At 34.4% G+C, this 22,838-nt stretch overlaps 2 protein-coding genes across 2 annotated transcripts; both read left to right on the top strand.

The window, feature by feature from the left end:
- Positions 1 to 585: 585 nt before the first annotated feature.
- On the top strand, positions 586 to 1,065 carry LOC139870564 (uncharacterized). Its single transcript, XM_071858347.1, has one exon. The coding sequence runs from the start codon at positions 586 to 588 to the stop codon at positions 1,063 to 1,065; it is 480 nt and encodes a 159-aa protein (XP_071714448.1).
- Positions 1,066 to 1,805: 740 nt separating this feature from the next.
- LOC139872057 (probable thimet oligopeptidase) lies at positions 1,806 to 10,581 on the top strand. Its single transcript, XM_071859861.1, is given in 21 exon segments — positions 1,806 to 2,073; positions 2,180 to 2,301; positions 2,398 to 2,561; positions 2,943 to 3,033; positions 3,794 to 3,973; positions 5,153 to 5,233; positions 5,476 to 5,553; positions 6,756 to 6,848; positions 6,954 to 7,034; positions 7,146 to 7,308; positions 7,740 to 7,860; positions 8,125 to 8,194; positions 8,290 to 8,397; positions 8,513 to 8,610; positions 8,787 to 8,832; positions 8,959 to 9,055; positions 9,133 to 9,206; positions 9,521 to 9,625; positions 9,959 to 10,039; positions 10,285 to 10,379; positions 10,381 to 10,581. Coding segments are annotated over 21 exon segments (2,103 nt in total). The 5' UTR covers positions 1,806 to 1,946; the 3' UTR covers positions 10,409 to 10,581.
- Positions 10,582 to 22,838: the final 12,257 nt, after the last annotated feature.

The following is a 22,838-nucleotide window of genomic DNA, read 5'->3' as shown; positions in this document are numbered from 1 at the left end:
TCTCACGATAAAGGGGGCCTCGATGTTGGGAGTCTACGTGCTTTTAGTTATGGGTTAATGTTTAAATGGATTTGGCGGTTTGGGACACGACCGAACACCACGTGAGTTTCGACTATACAAGCGCTTCATGGTACAAATGCAGGTCTAGATGGTAACTCAAATTGTGGTAGTGGTATTTGGTACAACATTTGTTCGGGTTTTTGAAAAAGTTAAGCAAAAAAATCTTTTGCCCAATAATGTTTTACGAGTAAAAGTGGGAGATGAAAGATCGATTCAATTTTGGAAAGACAATTGGAGAGGAGACGGGCCTTTAAAAGACAAGTATGTCAGATTGTTTCATTTGGAAGTAGACCAAAATTGCTCACTTGCGGATAGGTGTTCAAGTGAAGGGTGGAAGTGGATGTGGGTACGTGATATGGGAGCTAGAAATGAAGCTAAAATCCAAGAAATGGTTGCTGCGATCGGTACTGTAAATATTTTGAGTGGTCATGATTCATGGCAGTGGGTTGTTCATAATGAGGTAGACTTCTCAGTTACCTCCACGAGATGATACATTGACGATCATTTGCTTCCATCGGTTGAGACATGTACAAGTGGGTGAATTATATTCCTCGAAAGATTAATATTTTTTTGTGGAGATTAGCACTTGACAGATTGCCTACTCGTCAAAATCTTTCAAGAAGAGGAGTAGTATTAAAGAGATTGGTTGTGCGACTTGCAACTTTCGTATTGAACCGGTTCATCGATTGCATACTTGCGACTGAGTTATGGCGTAAAACAAGAATCTGGATTGACATGCATATTCCTCAATTTATGGATTGGGCCGAATTGATTTCATGGCTGGATGGTTGGCGAGCTTCTGAAGAATCGAAGACCAAGGTATACACTATTTTTACTTCTGCGGTTTGGCATTTGTGGTGGTACATGAACAGTGTGATTTTTCGAGGCGAAGAGTTGAAGAAAGCATTACTTTTTGAATCTATTTGTTGTGTTTCGTTTTTTTGGATTCAAAGTAGAGCTAAGTTTGATGTAAATTTGAACTTACGGCTTTCAAAGTCGTTATAATCTTCGGGGTTTTAATCCCCTAGCTGCTCGTTAGGAGATTCTGTTTTTTAATAAAATTTTGTTGTTAAAAATAAGTAAAAAAATTGCATCGCTAAACCGATGGCCAAACAAAGATCATGAATTGAACATTCGGTAACCTCCTCCGTTATATTTGCGGGGAAAGACCCAAACAACGGGACCACGCTTTATGCTTTGCCACAAGTTAAGTTTGCATTTAAGAGCCCTCCCAACGGTTCTTACTTGAGGACCGCCCACCCTTTAGCCCCCTGGACACCAATGGCAGCTTAGTCCAGGGGTTAGTCCAGCCTTTAGTCATCATTCTCATCCCTCTTTTAGTCCTCCCGTGAAATATTTGTGGACGGAGGAGTGTGTATATATTTGTGGTACTTTTTACTTTTAAACTTGTACATTGTATTAATTAAATAATATAGTGGGTCTCAATTTTTATGAGGAATTATGTCCTTGTTGGGAGTGTTTAGTCCTGAGTATAGTCATGAGAAGGAAGTGCTGATATGACGCTGATGTGACGTCTAGTCCTGAAAGACTAAGACGAAATCATTGGAACACTCTAATAGTGTTGTACTATTGTTTCATTGTTCTATCGTGCGTTCACCTTTTTATGTGGTTTTTCAATTATAGTAGCAACAAAAGTCTAATATTGCTACTCTTATATAGTGAGGGACCAATACATCTAAACAATGGGCGATAACATTACTGACCAATCACGTTTAGATAATTTTCATTTTCGTCAAGTTTTCATTTCCCCCCAAATTTCCCTCCTATTTCCCCATTCGGTCAAAATCGATAAAAACAAGGACTCCTCTTACCTCTGACTTCAAGCATACACAGCCTCCGGCCACCAACACGTCACATCCGCTACGATGACGTCACGTAAAGGAGGCAAAAAGAATCTTCTAGCCTTAACCGGAGCTGCCGCTTTCTTAGCCGTCGCCGTTAAGTTCGCTATCGATACAATCAACTCAAATCGAAATCATCTCAACAAGCAAGGTATCTGTTCTCTATACATCATCACGCACGTGCTAATCCTTAATTTACTTAGTTAATTAAATTATTTTATGTGGAGGTTTAGTTTAAATTAAATTTATGTAATTAGGTCTTCGAGGATCAAATGTTAGGGTTAATCTTACTGCATCCGAAATACTTAAACTAGTTGATCGTATAATTGCTAATTCGAAGTCGATTCATGATGCGGTAGCTTCAGTTCCGCTTGATAAGGTATATATCGGTTACTGTATATCTGCTTTTGTTAGGTGATTGTTAGGATTAAGTGGTTATACAAGTGATTATATAATAGTGACGTACTGGTTTTAGGTGACGTATGCAAATGTTATACAGCCGCTTGAAGAACTGGAAGCAAACCAGTTTCCATTGGTACAGTCTTGTGTATTTCCAAAATTTGTGTCAACTTTTGAAGAAGTAAGAAAAGCAAGTGCTGAAGCTGCAAGGAGAATAGATGCTCATGTCTCGGCTTGCAGGTCTTATTATCTTACCACTTGTTGCATAGTTAGAACACATATGTAGATGGTTTCATGTTTAGTGCAAAGTTTGGTTGAAATCGGTTAGCAAGAAGGTTGAATTAGAAGTAATTATAAATGATTGTCATAGTTGCCGCATACAATTTTGTATTATTACGTAGAAGCTCAATAACTTTCCATTAGGATTAGTAATATGTATATTTTGTGAGGTTGGGCAAATATCAGGCTCATTGCTTTATAGTCACTTGTCAACATGCCAGTCAGTTTGAATTAAAATATATACCGTCTTTCATACTCATACAAGAAAGTTAGAGTATTTATTAATGATCGATGTTAACATTATTATTTTCTTCTAACCCTATCTTAATTTAAGCTGTTCAGTCAACGTGAAGATGTGTATCTTGTGGTTAAAGCCTTTGCAGCAAAGGGAGAATGGATGAACCCAGAATTAAAACGCTATATACAGTCCTTGGTATGAATCAGAAGTCTTTTACACTTTCTCTGAAGTCTAAATGAGTTTTCATTGTATTAAATTGCAAAATCTGACTTTTCATCTAAAATGGTAGATGTGAATCCTATTCTTCTATTAAATGAATCCTTCATTTTGAATGACATCTGTTGAAACTGAAAGCATTACTAAAACGGATAAACGGATGAGGTAGTTCTTGTTTAGGCTACCAGGGGTAGGACGGGTATTGTTACTCAGATGTACGCGACCTAATTGGGTTATCCTATGACCTTATTTGACCCTTTCTCTGGTCACCCAAGATGTTCTGTTAATGAGATTTGAACTTTAGCAACCGATAGGCTATGTTGTGATGAAAATTGAAATCATTGTTATGATTCTTTATCTGTTACCCCATGAAGATTTTTAATACTGTCTTATAAGCTGCACAACTTAAATTCGATTAATTCTTCTTATATACTTTTACCTCACATATTATATTAAGAGTTGTTGATCTTGGAGGACGTAGAACCTACAATGCTAACTCAATGGCTTAGGTCTTCCAGCTTGACATTACGATAAAGCGAATAATTGTAAAAAGTGGTTTCACTGTTGCTACATTGTTATACATTCCTTTCTTGTGATAGTACATGTTCTTCTGGAAGCCTAAATTTGTTTTAATTTTGAAAGGCCGCTTAGATTCGTTTTGATATGCCAATTTCTTGATTCAAGGTGCAACTAATCAATTTATGGGTTCAAACACTTATTGTTCTATATTCAGTGACAGGTTAGAGACTTTGAGCGTAATGGGATGAATCTCACGTTGACAAAAAGAGAGGAGTTACAGCGGCTGAGGGCTCAAATCGATGAACTGAGTATGCGATATATCCAGAATCTTAATAATGATAATTCATTTCTTCTCTTCGAGCGCTCAGAGTTACTTGGATTGCCACTAGAGTTTCTTAAGGTTAGACATAGTTTTCATGGAAATAGGCAATCATGTTTACATGTCCTTATTAGTTATGAAAGATGAAAACGAAGTAATTTCCCTCTGCACCATCTATTATTTTTGCCCTAAAAATTTAGTGGATAGCTGGTATTGATTCATATATCCAGTCATTCATTATTTTTGGCCTAAAATTTAGTGAATAACTGGTATTGATTCATATATACAGTCATATTTTTCAAACTATTACAATTCATGAATAGACTCTATGAGTCGAGTCATCATACCTAATAAACGAGGTGACTTGGACCCCAAGTTTTAAATGACCTCAACTCTTACGAGTCATTCACTGACTCTTCCGAGTTGTGTGGACTCACAACTCTTACGTGAGAAGGCAGTGTAATATCGAAAGAAGAAGAAAATATAGAAAGAAAAAACTCAATCCGTTTGCGGGTCGAAGGCTTCACCGTCGATCATCAACTCTACTATGGAAAGTGTTCTTTCTGAGTGTTATTTTAAATATCACCATAAAAACTATCAGAGGTTGTGATTGAATTATCATTTTGGGAACTAATGGTTTATTGAGACAAATTTTTACAATAGTGTCATCCACTCATTCACTTGCTTAGCCATGTCTAATTCCAAATTGCAACCTTTTAAATGTTAATAAAAGCAATATATTATAGTAGTTCATTATATGTTATGAACTTCAATTTTATAACTTTAATTCACTTACGATGCTTAAATTCCGTACACATAACTTTGAAAAATCAAGATCTAAAAGATATGTTGCTTCTTAGTGTTGTCTTTTATATGTGTACTGTGTTATGACTCTTACGAGCTGTGTTACAATTTAGAATTTATGATTATCAATCACGATTTAAATTTATGATTACGAGTCACTATTGAAAATCTTTGATTACGGATTACGAGTCGACAACTATATATCTAGTGAACCAAAGCTTAAGGTCCACTGCATTACAGTAATACATTTCTTCGTATTGTGATATTTTCACATAATTAGCCTGACTTGGCGTGTGTACCTGTCCAAATTATACTATCAGTGCTCCGACATATTTTACCTTTAACTTTGAGTTGAGATTTCATCCTCTTGCAGTTGTTATAATGATTACAAAAATCAACATTTTCACTGATGCTATGTTCTCCTATAGTAAATTATTCTTTTTTTTTTTTTTCCAGAGCTTAGACAAGTCTGAAAATGGTAAATATAAGGTCTGTTTGAGAAGCCATCATGTTTCAGCAGTGCTTGACCTTTGCAAGGTATGTTAGTGGAGTTTGTACGATAATAACGATTGTGTACACTTTTGGGTCTATTGCGCATATGATATATCCAAACTCCAAAGGCTGTGTTATTCACTTGTGTCATCATTTTTCTAATTTTTTTAAAGATATTCTCGTGTAGGTTCTCGTTTGGATTTTTTTTTTTCAAATTTATTTTGTTATTCAGCGTCTGTCTTTCAGTTAGTGCAAACATGCTCATATTTTGTTTCACTCTGTTTAAGGTTGGATCAACCAGAAGGGCTGTTGCAGTGGCATATGGAAAAAGATGTGAAACCAATCTTCCTATTCTAGAGAGTCTGGTAATTTTCATATGAAAGCTGTTTGAAATTTCTTGCGTATCCTACAACATGTTGGACTGTCAGGTGGCAACTGCTAAGGTCACATGAATTTTGACGTTTAACAGTTAGCTTTGAATCTTAACTTCTACAGACAGTAAGATACTGAAATTGGTTACTTAAGTAAAGTATTAGTTATATTATAGTATACTACAAGAAATATATTTTACATATAAATATTGTAGAATAAAGGAAAAATTCCATTAAAAGGTAACCTTTTTGTTTCGATTTCCTATTTTAGGTAACCTATGTTTATTTTGACATTTAAACGGTTGTTTTATCAAATGTTAACCAAAAAAAGGAGTGTCGTTACTTTTAAGTTAGAATTCCGTCAAAAAATTAACGATACTCCATTTTTTTAAGTAAATCATATGCAAATCTGATTATTGGCACCTACCTCAGGATAAGGATAACGAACATAACGAATATATGCAAGCCTGATAATTGGCACAACGTGTGCCGTTAATCTTCTACGATCATATTACGAACATAACAAAAATTAAGTAAATATACAGTTTTTAAGAATCATCATTCACGAGGTCTTCCACCTCCTCAGGTAAGTGCCAATGATTAGGTTTGCATATGATTTACTCAAAAAAATGGAGTGTCGTTAATATTTTACAGATTTTAACTTAAAAATAACGATACTTCTCTTTTTAATTAACATTTGATAAAACAATCCTTTAAACGTCAAAATAAACATAGGTTACTTAAAATAGGAAATCAAAGCAAAAAGGTTATATTTTAATGGAATTTGCCCTAGAATAAAACATGAAATAACTAAAGAAAGTCTGCTTGCTTCTATCTCACTGAGATTATGAAACTGAAACTGGTTTGAACTGAATGTAGGCTGCCTGGTATGAATGTGATGTTTATGTGTATATAATTATTGAGACAGTTGTGCAGAAGAACAATTTAAAGTAATATAAATAGTTGTTGCAGCTTTAAGTGGCAGGAATAAGAAAACAGATGAATACTTTCTCTTATCAATTGTGCAGACTTCATTATCACAACTGCATAATGAAGTCTCCAATTTTGTGCACCATTGTGCAGACTTCATTATCAATTGTAATTGTAATAAAGTGATAATTCGCGCGTCTTATTGAAACTTGTATCTTGTTCACTCAGCTTTGAACTCAATATAACTTTCTCTTGATAATCTTCAGGTTCAGTTACGCCATAAATCTGCTAGATTACTTGGCTATACTAACTATGCAGATTTTGTTTCTGACCGTAGAATGGCAATGTCTTCCTCAAAGGTTCGTGCAAGTTTATACTTGTGGTTGAAAGTGATGCAATATATCTCTAAAGTCAACTCTATACTCTGGTTGGTTCACGTTGTTGAATGAATTTGTAATTTTCAGGTGTTTGAGTTTTTGGAGGAAATCTCTGCCAGTTTAAACGATTTGGCCTCACGTGAACTTAACCTACTGAAAGATGTTAAGGTTTATCAGAAGTTTTTTATATGGTGTTACATAAATTATATTCTATTTCTATATACTCGTATTTGAGAATGGAATAACTTAATTTTGTTGATAATGTTTTTTGGAATTTAGAAGAAAGAGGAAGGGCAAATTCCCTTTGGAATTGAAGATCTTCCATATTATATAAAGAAAGTTGAGGAAGAGCAGTTCGATATCGACTTTGAAGTTGTAAAACAGTATTTTCCTGTTAGTTTAGTTCAGTCTGGAATTTTCAAAGTATGCCAAGATCTTTTTGGTAATTTCCTCGCATCTATGTTGATGCGAAGTTAACTTATGTTAGGTGTAGCAATATAGGCAGGTAAGGTGGGTTGGGTAACATAACATGTAGTAATTATCAAACAATGCCGGGTTGGATTGACTCTGAAACACTTAATATTAATTGGTTCTTGAGCATAATTACTTCAATGTTATCATTTTAATAATATTTTAATCTTTCAACTATTTAGGGAGATTATGCAAAATAAACACTTTCTACCCGGTTAACTCATTTATGTATATGCTATTTTGATTATCATTTGACTCATTTGACCCTTCAGATATTATATATAACCTAAAGTGGCCTGTTCATAAGTAAATGAGTTGAATTTGCCATGTATAACTTGTTCTAATCGTTTGAACAAGTTCATATGATAAAATAATATTCAACTTTCACTTTCATTGCTGCAGGATTAAGATTTGAAAAGGTTGCTGATGCGGATGTTTGGCACAATGATGTCGAGCTTTTTTCAGTCTTTGATTTGAACTCTACTGATTTACTTGGTTACTTCTACCTGGATATGTATTCTAGGTTCATATCTCCATATCTTTCAAAAAAAAAAAACATTTCATCACTTGATTAGTATTCAGTAGAAGGATGACTCAGCATAGAAAACATGAAATATTTATACCCTGTTTGGTTAAAGGAATCCAATGGAATTCTGGCGGAATTGGAATTGAATTTAGACGCGCGTCGTGTCTAAATTCAATTCCAATTCCGCCAGAATTCCATTGGATTCCTTGAACCAAACAGGGCCTTAATATTTTCATGTTGTTGTTTCCTGCCCTTTGACAGGGAAGGAAAGTATGGTCACACTTGTGTAGTCCCTCTTCAAAACAGTTCACTAAACAATGGTTCAAGACAGGTATATAACTATATTTAACATCTTCTGGTTATCAGAGTCTGTTATATAGCCATATAGGTCTCACCTGTATTTTTATTTATTTATTTATTTTTCAGATTCCTGTGGCCATGCTGGTAGCACAAATCAAAAAGGAAGTTGGCGATGATCCTGTGTTATTACGATTCTCTGAAGTGTTAAAAATCTTCCATGAGTTTGGCCATGTGGTATGTGAACTTACACTTTCGAAATATGGGCAATGATTCTAGTGAATGAGTAGGTCATCTGAGTTGTAGTTAAAAATTACCATTATACTTGTATTTTCTGATGATGTGCTTTTAGGTTCACTATATGTGCAATCGTGCAAAGTTTGCAAAATTTAGTGGATTACGTCTTGACCCTGACTTTGTGGAGATACCAGCTAAAGTGTTGGAAAATTGGTACGTTTGTGGTTTAAAATTATTTTATCGAAGTCAAACATGTCGGGTTGGGTTGACTGGCTTTGACCTGTTTCTATGGTAGCTAAATATTTCTATTTGATCCATTTGATATAAAGCGTAACCTAACAGACCCATTAATAACTCTGCATCTGGTAAAACCTTTTCTTGGTGGATAGGTGTTATGAAGCATCTTCTTTGAAACTGATATCTGGTTTTCATAAGGTGAGTTATTTTTTCAGTCACTATTTGATCATGTATTATGCTTTCAATCAACTTCTTTTTGGTAGAGATTATAACCGTGATCAAACATAATTAAAATATATAATATGTATTTTTGAGCACTTGTAGGACATCACAAAGCCTATAAGCGATGATGTATGCCAATCACTTAAGAGATGGCGTTGTTCTTTTTCAGCACTTAAAGTGAAGCAAGAAATTTTATACTGTAAGTTTTATAAGCATAGTTTATATACGTAGGTTATCTTTCCAGTTTTCTTAAGTACTTAGCAAGTTATCTTTCAGGTCTCTTTGATCAGATTATTCATTCCACAGAAAACGTTGATATCGTAGGTTTATTTAAGCATCTCCATCCAAAGGTAATATACCAGATTCAGTACTAGTTAACTAATCAACACATTGTTTGGTAACCAGATTCTGGTTCCGCTTATCTCATTATTTATGAATTTATTCAGTTTTATACCAGCTGCAACAAAACTAATTATCTAAGTGTAGACTTAATGACCTATTTACCCATTCTAATTGTTAAACGAGCGAATTCAAATCCTATTTTATATAATCTGATTAAATTATATTACTTAAATTATATCTTAATCACAATCAAACCGTACATCCAGACTCCCCTTATTTGTAATTTAGCCCAATTTGGTTGAAACTTTATTCTTCTTTGCAGGTAATGCTAGGTTTATCAATGTTGGAAGGAACAAACCCAGCTTCTTCTTTCCCAAGTAGCGCTATTGGCTCTGAAGCTTCTTGCTATACTCATATTTGGAGTCAGGTTTTAATTTTACATTTTTCTGGATATTTTTTTACTTTTCTTTGCTTTGACCTGGTCAACATGATGATAGGGCTTATAGTTATACAATGTATAATATGAGTTCTTTAACTCATGATTTATTTTTGGGTTTTTAAATTTTAATTGCAATGCGTACCTTTCAGAAGAACAGTATAAGAACAGTTTAGTGTATGACAATATTATGCTATACCGTTCTTTCTACCTGGTCAATAATGTAAAATCCACCTAGGATTTACCTGCTAAAGATTTTAGGGCTGCAAGGACACTTGAATTCTATTTGTAACATAATTTTTATACTAAAGAAGTTTTAAACAGGTTTTTGCAGCTGATATATATTCATCAAAGTTTCGTGATGATCTTTTTAACCAGCATACAGGCATGCAGTTCAGGAATAAGGTAATTAAACTAAAGTTCACATATGAAAAAAATAACAAACTGAAAAAGGTAGTTAGGATAAATATAGACATATGGTGAGTTTATGCCTTTATGTAGCTGGATGCTAAAGTTGATCGCCCAATTTTTTACACATAAAAATATGGGCGACCAATTTTGACCAACTATAAACTGCTTTATATGTAATATATCTTGTAGTATCTCCATAAGCTTACTTAATTGATTGAAAATTATGTATTGTTAAATAGGTATTGGCACCTGGAGGATCAAAGGAACCTATTGAACTCCTATCAGATTTTCTTGGAAGGGAACCCTCAATCCAAGCTTTTGTTGATAGCAAAACTGAGTTTTAATGATGCATCTTTCAGATGAAATCGAAACCATATTCATCACTTGCCTGATCATTCGCACGTCTAGTTCAACAAGTTTTGCTTACCATTAATTAGAGTTTAAGTTAAATACGCATTGAATGTTTGTAATAACGGTGCTTGTGAGATGAACACACTTCTAATTGAGCTACAGCAGCCGGCCGGCATTTTAATTTATTTTTACTTTTGCAGTGATCATGGTATTTATATATATATAAATTTTGGTAAATGGTCTCAACCTATGATTGGTTGTCACCATTTGTTAATAGTAATTTTTTTTTTTCAAAACATGATTTGCCTAACACCCCCAAACCACTAACCCAATACTATCCGAGTGGTTCTTTTTTTTTTTTCTTTCCGAAACAAAACCGCAGCGAAAGCGCGGGCCAGAAGACGAACATTATCCTTTGAGTTTACTCCAAATTATTTGCCGTTTCTTACTTTCTTTAAAGTTTTTTATTTTATTTTATGTGGATTATTATTATAGTAATTTGCAAATCATGCCTCTATTAATTTTCTTTATTTATCTATGTTAAAAATAAAGCACGTGAAGGTATTTACGGTATTTATTTTGTCTCACCCTTCGGTTGATTCATGTGCTCAGAAAATTTGAAAATTGGCCATCAGTTTGGGAGATGAAAATACATCTTTTTTTCATACAGTCTAATGGTGTGTGGGAGACATCCCCACCAAGGGTAAAAGAGGTATTCCTTGCTTTCTTCACTTTTAAGTTTAAGGACGAAAATTGTTCTTCTATCATCAGTCCAAGTGGCCACTTACCTCATCTTAATGCTTCCAGAGCTGCTTATTTGAGCTCAAGTTTTGGTGAGTCAGAGATTAGAGAAGCAGTATGATCGTGTGGTTGTGATAAAGAGCCGGGTCCTGATGGGTTCTCTTTCAGATTTTATAAAACACTTCTGGGAAACACCAAATTTAGAAGAATTCGTTAATAGTTAGAATAGATTCGTAGACCAGGTCGATTGATCCGTTTTCAATTTTGAAAAGTTCTGTTAGGTTCTTAGTAGCAATCGGCAACCTTTTTTTTTCTTTAACTTCACAGAGCTTTCCGTCTTCTTAATAGCTGGAAGTTCTCCAAAAGTATGGAAAGCTTACGGTTACGGAAGACATTTTTCTTATGGTCCGTGACTTTGAAGTTAAATGCCCTATTCTTGGGGATGTAACGCTTCTTTTTTTCTCTTATTCCAAAGACAGAGCATCCCATTCATGTTTCGACTTGATTGTGCTGTTTGGTAACACTTATAATCAATAATCGGTTTTATTTTGTGTTTGATAAATCCAATTATATGATAAATTAAAAAGTAATTAACAGAAAATTAGCGGAAATAGAAAATTTAATTATCATGTTTTACTAGAGTAAAAGGTGACTTGCTTTTTCATTTTCACATTTTATAAGGTATTCGCTATTTTCACCAAAATGAGTGTTTTGCGTGAGCACTCATTTGGCCAAGATAGACAGGGAAAGGTTAAACAAGCGCCAGCCATTTGGTTGGTGTGAGCTTCGCGATAACCGTAATATTTGTTAAATTTGAAAGTTGTGTTTGGTAACTTATACATTTTATATTATGGGTTATATTTTGTGGGTTTTGTTTAGTAAATGTTATGGAGTGTTTAGTAAAAAGAAAGTGAAAGAAAATGAAAATGGTGGATACTGATTTGGTGGTGATACGAAGAAAAAAGTTCAGCAAAAAAAAATAAAAAATGCTAAGATTACGAATGATCTTAACGATACAACATCAAATAAGTACTATTATTTAAAGCTATTTTAATAGTGTCTTATTACTAAATAAATATATATATAACCAATTATTCGAATCACCGTTAAGTATATATTTAGCCACGTCAATAAAAAAGATATTGTTTTTATTTCAAGACAATCAGATACATGTTACACATACTAAAATTCTATTTGACATTTACCCAATGATGTCGTTTTTAGACAAAACCGAGTTTTGTGCCATTCAAGTTCTTGAGATTGACTTTGAAACTTGGAACGAGTCTACACCCCCAATATTGAAGTGTAATTTTGTTGACTGGTACCTCTTCTTTGCATAATTCCAATTCTAGTCCTTTGGGATGAGTCATCAAAACTTCTAATTTGAGTAGTTTCCTTGTTGAATTGTTTAAGACTATTCGTAATGGTGAGTGGCGAATCTTTTGGTGTCACTTGCCTTTTTGCACTTTTTAGATGACTAGGACGTGTTACTTGTTTGAATGGAGCAGTGACGGTGTTACTTTTTGGTGTTACTTTTGAGTGAAATAATGACATTTTATTTTTCTTTTTCATGTTTTATTTATTTGTATTTACATATAATAATAATAATAATAATAATAATATATAATATAACTAATAAATAATAATAATAATATATAATATAACTAATACTCCGTATATTATATATATTATATAATTATATATATATATATATATATAACTTCATCTTTATCTACCAATTCTCTTTTCTCCATTTTTTCTAGATCTAAATCCATAACTTTATCATCGATTCATCATCATCATCTTTTCTTCCATTCACAAAGTGTACATCTAAATCCATAACTCATCATCATCATCATCATCATCATCATCATCATCATCGTCTGCTGCAATTTTTTCTCCCCATTTTCTTCCTCATCTTCCTTTCAATTTTCTTCCATATCTCCCATGGCAACCTGGTCAAACAGTCAAAATATTCGGGCGAATCACGGGACGACACGTGACAGCAACGATCGTTGCTTGTTGCGTCTCTTTGCAACAAACGCCACAGTACGGTGGCAAGTGACGGAGGGTTACGGCCATTAAATGGCGTTTCTGGATGCCAGCTCCGCAAGTAACGGGGTCATTCTCCCCCGTTACGAATGGTCTAATACGGAGATATGACATTTCTTATGGAATCAATAATCAATTAAAAAAAAAAAAAGAAGAAGAATCAAACACCCCGTATGCCAAGCATGTGAAGTGAAGTAAAGTAATTTCAAACGTTCCTTACTGATTTGAACTCCTAACAATAGTAAACTTTGGAGATTTTTCTAAATCAAATAAAAACTTTTATGTAATCTCGATTATTTAATGTTGAGTTATAATTATAATGAAATTTTAGTTTATGTCATTTTTCTATTTAATGTGTATTTGATTATATATGCATCATTTTTATTATATTTATTCACCAAAAAGAAAAAAAATCAAACAGTGAGCCGTACAGGAATTTGACACTGGAATCTGACATTGAGGTTAAACAATGTCATGAAATGACACTGATCGTCATGGAATGACACTGCCACATTAGAGGCAGAAAATCACTTTTTGACCAAAAAATGTGAAGATTGCCTCCACGTCACAGACAAGCTAGGAAGTTTAGCATGACCTTATGCTCCCTGTCAATGACCTTAATACCGCCGTTTATAAATACATATACAAAAATGATTATTGCATTAATTTGGTTTTTTGGGTTAAAACCATTTTTGAGTTTTTAAACCCAAAACCGATCCAAAAACCACATTACAATCTGTGTGACATCAAAAGACCGAACCAAATCCATATTAGCGAAATCCATTTCATCCAAAATCATTTAGATCGGTCGGCTTTTGGATTGGACCATTTAATGAACACCCTTACAATCAATACTCCTTAACATACCCTTAAAACCATATCTATCTTCGTGTGCGTTGTATACTTCTGCAATATCATGTGCATGTTGGAGTGCGAAACGAGTTAAACAAGGATTCGAAAAAAGGAAGAATTCGGTTCACCGGTGGAGGCGCGCCACGGCCTTTCCTAGGCGCGACGCGGCCTAGAGTGTGGACAGGGGTCGAGCTGAAGAAAACTTCTGTTTCGGATTTTGCCTTAAAGGCGCGGCGCGTGTAGTGACCCGAACTTTTTCATGTTTGTATATATTAATTGAGATTGATATTTACATGACTAAATGTTTCCAACGTGTTAAGCAATCAAACTTGTTAAGACTTGATTAAATGAAATAAGTTTCATATAGACAATTGATCACCCATGTTGACCGGCGATTCACGAACGTTACAAAATTGAAAAAACTACATGTTGTGGTATATATATAGACATATATATATGGTTGACATAAGATTATGATGAGTAAGTATCGCACTAAGTATATTAACAATGTGTGATATACATATGAAATGAGATTACTAAGTTAAGAAACTCGAAATGATATATATAATGATTATCGTTATGATAACGTCTACTAAATACATATGTATCATATTAAGATATTGATACACTATATTTAACATGATAAAATGATATTTAAATATATCATTAAGTGTGTTAACAATGAACTACATATGTAAAAACAAGACTACTAACCCAAGAATTACGAAACGAGACTTATATGTAACGATTATCGTTGTAATGATATTTTAATGTATATATCATATTAAGAGATATTCATACATCATAATATCATGATAATATAATAATTTAACATCTCATTTGATATAATAAACATTGGGTTAACAACATTAATTGAGATCGTTAACTTAAATGTTTCAAAACAACACTTACATGTAACGACTAACGAAGACTTAACGACTCCATTAGAATGTATATACATGTTATGTTTTGATATGTATTCTTACACTTTTGAAAGACTTCAAGACACATATCAAAATACTTCTAATTAACAAAAATGCTTAAAATTACATCCTCGTTCAGTTTCATCAACAATTCTACTCGTATGCAACCGTATTCGTACTCGTACAATACACAGCTTTTAGATATATGTACTATTGGTATATACACTCCAATGATCAGCGCTTAGCAGCCCATGTGAGTCACCTAACACATGTGGGAACCATCATTTGGCAACTAGCATGAAATATCTCATAAAATTACAAAAATATGAGTAATCATTCATGACTTATTTACATGAAAACAAAATTACACATCCTTTATATCTAATCCATATACCAACGACCAAAAACACCTACAAACACTTTCATTCTTAAATTTTCTTCATCTAAGTGATCTCTCTCAAGTTCTATCTTCAAGTTCTAAGTGTTCTTCATAAATTCCATAAGTATAGTTTCATAAAAATCAAGAATACTTCCAAGTTTGCAAGTCTACTTCCAAGCTTTCTAATCCATTCCAAGTAATCATCTAAGATCAAGGAACCTTTGTTATTTACAGTAGGTTATCTTTCTAATTCAAGGTAATATTCATATTCAAACTTTGATTCAATTTCTACAACTATAACAATCTTATTTCGAGTGAAAATCTTACTTGAACTGTTTTCGTGTCATGATTCTGTTTCAAGAACTTTCAAGCCATCCAAGGATCCTTTGAAGCTAGATCCATTTTTCTCATTTCCAGTGGTTTTATCCAGAAAACTTGAGGTAGTAATGATGTTCATAACATCATTCGATTCATACATATAAAGCTATCTTATTCGAAGGTTTAAACTTGTAATCACTAGAACATAGTTTAGTTAATTCTAAACTTGTTCGCAAACAAAAGTTAATCCTTCTAACTTGACTTTTAAAATTAACTAAACACATGTTCTATATCTATATGATATGGTAACTTAATGATTTAAAACCTGGAAACACGATGAACACCATAAAATCGGATATACGCCGTCGTAGTGAAACCGGGGGCTGTTTTGGTTTGAATAATTAAAAACTATGATAAACTTTGATTTAAAAGTTGTTCTTCTGGGAAAATGATTTTTCTTATGAACATGAAACTATATACAAAAATCATGATTAAACTCAAAGTGGAAGTATGTTTTCCAAAATGGTCATCTAGACGTCGTTCTTTCGACTGAAATGACTACCTTTACAAAAACAACTTGTAACCTATAATTCCGACTATAAACTTATACTTTTTCTGTATGGATTCATAAAGTTAAGTTTAATATGAAACCATAGCAATTTGATTCACTCAAAACGGATTTAAAATGAAGAAGTTATGGGTAAAACAAGATTGGTTATTTTTGCTTGTTGTAACTACGTGAAAATTGGTAACAAATCTATATTAATCATATCCTAGCTAACCTATATTGTATTATATATGTATTCTAATATATTATGTAATCTTGGGATACCATAGACACGTATGCAAATGTTTTGACATATCATATCGACCCATCTATATATATTATTTGGAACAACCATAGACACTCTATATGTAGTAATGTTGGAGTTAGCTATACAGGTTTGAGGTTGATTCCAAAAATATATATAGTTTGAGTTGTGATCTAGCCTGAGACGTGTATACACTGGGTCGTGGATTGATTCAAGATAATATATATCGATTTATTTCTGTACATCTAATTATGGACAACTAGTTGTAGGTTACTAACAAGGACAACTGACTTAATAAACTTAAAACAGTAAAACGTATTAAAAATGTTATAAATATATTTTGAACATACTTTGATATATATGTACATATTTGTTATAGGTTCGTGAATCGACCAGTGGCCAAGTCTTACTTCCCGACGAAGTAAAAATCTGAAAAGTGAGTTATAGTCCCACTTTTAAAATCTAATATTTTTGGGATGAGAATACATGCAGGTTTTATAAATGATTTACAAAATAGACACAAGTACGTGAAACTACATTCTATGGTTGAATGATCGAAATCGAATATGCCCATTTTTATTAAGTCTGGTAATCTAAGAATTAGGGAACAGACACCCTAATTGACGCGAATCCTAAAGATAGATCTATTGGGCCTAACAAACCCCATCCAAAGTACCGGATGCTTTAGTACTTCAAAATTTATATCATATCCGAAGGGTGTCCCGGAATGATGGGGATATTCTTATATATGCATCTTGTTAATGTCGGTTACCAGGTGTTCACCATATGAATGATTTTTATCTCTATGTATGGGATGTATATTGAAATATGAAATCTTGTGGTCTATTATTATGATTTGATAATATATAGGTTAAACCTATAACTCACCAACATTTTTGTTGACGTTTTAAGCATGTTTATTCTCAGGTGATTATTAAGAGCTTCCGCTGTTGCATACTAAAATAAGGACAAGATTTGGAGTCCATGCTTGTATGATATTATGTAAAAACTGCATTCAAGAAACTTATTTTTGATGTAATATATTCTTATTGTAAACCATTATGTAATGGTCGTGTGTAAACGGTATATTTTAGATTATCATTATTTGATAATCTACGTAATGCTTTTAAACCTTTATCGATAAAATAAAGGTTATGGTTGTTTTAAAAATGAATGCAGTCTTTGAAAAACGTCTCATATAGAGGTCAAAACCTCGCGACGAAATCAATTAATATGGAACGTTTATAATCAATATGAATGGGACATTTAAGTTGGTATCTGAGCGTTGGTCTTAGAGAACTAGAAAATTGCATTAGTGTGTCTTACCGAGTTTGTTAGGATGCATTAGTGAGTCTGGACTTCGACCGTGTTTTTCTTCAAAAACGATTGCTTAACATTTTTTTTGTTGGAAACTATATATTATTAACATGTAAATATTATGTGATATATTAATCTCTTAACGTGTTTGATATTGTGTGATAGATGTCTACCTCTAGTACAAATCCCATTGATTCACCTAATAATAATGAAGAGTCGAATATATTTTGGGAAGATTCACAAATTCCCGAAGAGGAACCGGAAGAGGAGGAACCGGAAGAAGAGGAACCAGAAGAGGATGAATCAGAAGAGGAGGAACCAGAAGAAGGAGAGGTTTCGGAGGAAGAAATATTGATACCTATAATAAATCAATTAAATAAAAGAAAATCCTCAACCAACGGACCAAAGTTATTAATGGTCAATGGTGTTTCCGCCGAGGAAGCAAAATATTGGGAAGATTACCAATTTTCCGATAAATTGGATCCCGATGAGGATTCCGATGATGTTATAGAAATTACCTCGACCCAATTTAATAAAGTGAAAGAAAATAATAAGGGAAAAGGTATAAAAATAGAGAAACCCGATTCCAACCCCGATGAACTTTATATGTATCGACAACATCCGTATTTCCTAAAATGTAACAATAACCCGGGAACCTCTAAACCACCAGGTTTTTCTAAACCAATGTGGAAAACGACGACTCGTATTAGAGGAACATCATATATCCCTAGAAGATTAGGAAAAAAAACCAAGTCCGAAGAAGAAGAAACCAGTGATTCAGATTAGAGGCGTGTGAGCGTGTTGTGTAATAAATGTATTGTAGTGTGCTTGTACTTTTATGTTCTATGTAAAAATTGCTTGTATTGTTTGTTTTTACGAATCTAATCCTTGTCTATTTTACAGTATAAAAACAAAATGGACGTTAAGGGTAGACAACCGAATATTTTAGAAGACCTACCAGAGGATATGATTGAGGAAATCTTGTCTAGAGTCGGTCAGAATTCATCAGCACATTTAGTTATGGCAAAATTAACTTGTCAAACATTTGAAAGACTTTCCAGAAATGCCTTAGTTTATAGAAGGCTTTCCTTTGATAGGTGGGGTATATCACATTGGGGAGACCGTAAGTTACGCTGTGTTTTCTTTAAAGCGTTAAATGCGGGGAACCCAAATGCAATTTTACGCTACGGGTTAAGAACCTATTTTGACTCAACATATCCCAACATAGGATTTCGTGAATTAGAAAGAGCTTCTAACATGCAACATAAAGAAGCATGTTATGCTTACGGGTTAGTGATGTTGCTTCTTACCAAAGTGAGAAAAAGAACATCGGATTGCAACTTTTAAATAAAACATTTCCACAAGTGACGGATTCAGTAGTTGGGGTGAGAAACAAGGTTTTTAGATTATTACGGGACTGTTGGACATTACGAAACCCTCGTCCTTTTGATGACATTACAAAATGCTGCCTAGCTAATGGTCATAACGGTTATTTTTCACAAGACCAAGGATGGGAAGTCGTCTTAGTAAAACCAGAATGCATGACTTGTTTCTGGACTTATGAATTACGTGTCTTTATTTTCTTTGCTGAACAACTTGCGTATTAACTAGATTTATCTTCAAAACTGTCATGTATCATAGTGTAATATATTTCATGTTATATGTAATATAGCGAAGTTCTAAGTTTGAAGAATATTTGTATGTGATATATTATTATAATCAGTTTTTCATATGGAATTGTAGTAGTTGAATTGTATATTAGCTACTAAGTATGAACTTAACGGGTAGGTAGTACCCGAATTTAAAATTATAAAACGCTAATATGAAGAAAAAGCTTTTATAAATGAATTCATATTATGCTACGAGATACTATTGACTACTCTTAATATTCTGTATGATTAAATTGTTTCATTTGACTATTTTGAAGGAAATGGCACCGACTACTCGACACACCTTGAATATGAGCGAAGAGGAATTTCATGCCTTTCTTGCTTCAAACATAGCCGCAATACAGGCCGCGCTACATACCAACAATAACTCTGAATCTAGCAATATAGCTAATGGCGCAAGAAATCGTGTAGGATGCTCCTACAAGGAATTCACTGCCTGCAAACCTTCAGAATTTGATGGGACCGAAGGACTAATCGGATTGAAACGGTGGACCGAGAAAGTCAAATCGGTGTTTGCCATAAGTAAGTGTACTGAAGGAGACAAAGTGAAGTACGCTACGCATACCTTCACAGGTATTGCGTTAACATGGTGGAATACCTATCTAGAGCAAGTGGGACAAGATGCTGCTTACGCGCTACCGTGGTCAGCATTCAAGCACTTGATGAATGAGAAGTACCGTCCCAGAACCGAGGTCAATAAGCTCAAGTCAGAACTTAGAGAGTTACGAACACAGGGATTCGATATTACTTCGTACGAAAGACGATTCACAGAATTGTGCCTATTGTGTCCGAGAGCGTTCGAATATGAGGAAGAGAAAATCGACGCGTTTGTGAAAGGGTTACCGGAGAGAATCCAAGAAGATATAAGTTCACACGAGCCTGCCTCCATACAAAAGGCATGTAGAATGGCTCACAAACTAGTGAACCAGATTGAGGGAAGAATTAAAGAACAGGCAGCCGAAGAGGCCAACGTGAAGTTAGTCAAAAGAAAGTGGGAAGAAAACGGTGATATGAGTCACCAAAACAACAACAACAACTATCCCAACAATCGCAACATCAATCGCAACTACAACAAATGGCACAACAACAACAACAACAATAACAACAACAATCATCCCAACAACAATAACAACCGCAACAACAACAACAATCAGAAGCAGCTATGCCAAAGGTGTGAAAAGTATCACTTGGGGTTTTGCACCAAATTTTGCAACAAGTGTAAAAGAAATGGTCATAGCGCGGCGAAGTGTGAGGTCTACGGACCAGGGGTTAACAGAACGACAGGAACAAATGGTGTCGGAACGAGTAATGGCGGAGCAAGTAGTGTCGGAGCAAGTTATGCCAATGTAGTTTGTTATAAATGTGGAAAACCGGGCCACATTATTAGAAATTGCCCGAACCAGGAGAACACGAATGGACAAGGCCGCAGAAGAGTTTTCAATATTAATGCGGCAGAGGCACAGGAAGACCCAGAGCTTGTTACGGGTACGTTTCTTATTGACAATAAATCTGCTTATATTTTATTTGATTTGGGTGCGGATAGAAGCTATATGAGTAGAGATTTTTGTGCTAAATTAAGTTGTCCATTGACGCCGTTGGATAGTAAATTTTTACTCGAATTAGCAAACGGTAAATTAATTTCAGCAGATTATATATGCCGGAATCGAGAAATTAAACTGGGTAGCGAAATATTTAAGATTGATTTGATACCAGTAGAGTTAGGGAGTTTTGATGTAATAGTTGGCATGGACTGGCTGAAGGAGATGAAAGCAGAGATTGTATGTTACAAAAATGTAATTCGCATTGTACGAGAAGAAGGAGAACCCTTAATGGTGTACGGAGAAAAGGGAAACACGAAGCTACATCCTATTAGTAATTTGAAGGCACAAAAACTAATACGAAAAGGTTGCTATGCTGTTCTAGCACACGTCGAGAAAGTACAAACTGAAGAAAAGAGCATCAGTGATGTTCCCGTCGCAAAAGAATTTCCCGATGTATTTTCGAAATAATTACCGGGATTACCCCCACATCGATCCGTTGAATTTCAAATAGACCTTGTACCATGAGCTGCACCAATATCTCGTGCTCCATACAAACTCGCACCCAGTGAAATGAAATAATTACAAAGTCAGTTACAGAAACTTTTAGAGCGTGGTTTCATTCGACCAAGTACATCACCATGGGGAGCTCCTGTTCTGTTTGTGAAGAAGAAAGATGGTACATTCAGGTTGTGTATCGACTACCGAGAGTTGAACAAACTTACCATCAAGAACCGCTACCCACTACCGAGAATCGACGACTTATTTGATCAACTACAAGGCTCGTCGGTTTATTCGAAAATCGATTTACGTTCTGGATATCATCAAATGCGAGTAAAGGAGGATGATATTCCAAAAACTGCTTTTAGGACGCGTTATGGTCATTACGAGTTTATGGTTATGCCATTTGGATTGACTAACGCACCAGCTGTGTTCATGGACCTTATGAACCGAGTGTGTGGGCCATATCTTGACAAGTTTGTCATTGTTTTCATCGATGAAATACTTATTTACTCAAAGAATGATCAAGAGCACGAAGAACATTTGAGAAAAGTGCTAGAAGTATTGAGGAAAGAAAAACTGTACGCTAAGTTTTCAAAGTGTGCATTTTGGTTGAAGAAGTTCAATTCCTCGGTCACATAGTGAACAAAGAAGGTATCCAGGTGGACCCGACAAAGATCGAAACCGTTGAAAAGTGGGAAACCCCAAAAACTCCGAAACATATACGCCAGTTTTTAGGACTAGCTGGTTACTACAGAAGGTTCATCCAAGACTTTTCCAGAATAGCAAAACCCTTAACTGCATTAACGCATAAAGGGAAGAAATTTGAATGGAAAGATGAGCAAGAGAAAGCATTTCAATTGTTAAAGAAAAAGTTAACTACGGCACCTATATTGTCATTACCTGAAGGGAATGATGATTTTGTGATATATTGTGACGCCTCAAAGCAAGGTCTCGGTTGTGTATTAATGCAACGAACTAAAGTAATTGCTTATGCGTCTAGACAATTGAATATTCACGAACAGAATTATACGACGCATGATTTGGAATTAGGCGCGGTTGTTTTTGCATTAAAGACTTGGAGGCACTACTTATATGGGGTCAAAAGTATTATATATACCGACCACAAAAGTCTTCAACACATATTTAATCAGAAACAACTGAATATGAGGCAGCGTAGGTGGATTGAATTGTTGAATGATTACGACTTTGAGATTCGTTACCATCCGGAGAAGGAAAATGTGGTAGCCGACGCCTTGAGCAGAAAGGACAGAGAACCCATTCGAGTAAAAGCTATGAATATAATGATTCACACTAACCTTACTACTCAAATAAAGGA

Source organism: Rutidosis leptorrhynchoides, chromosome 10 (assembly GCF_046630445.1).
Source record: "Rutidosis leptorrhynchoides isolate AG116_Rl617_1_P2 chromosome 10, CSIRO_AGI_Rlap_v1, whole genome shotgun sequence".
Lineage (NCBI taxonomy): Eukaryota > Viridiplantae > Streptophyta > Magnoliopsida > Asterales > Asteraceae > Rutidosis > Rutidosis leptorrhynchoides.
Note: the sequence above shows the minus strand (reverse complement) of the source record. Positions and strands in the feature narration are given on the sequence as shown.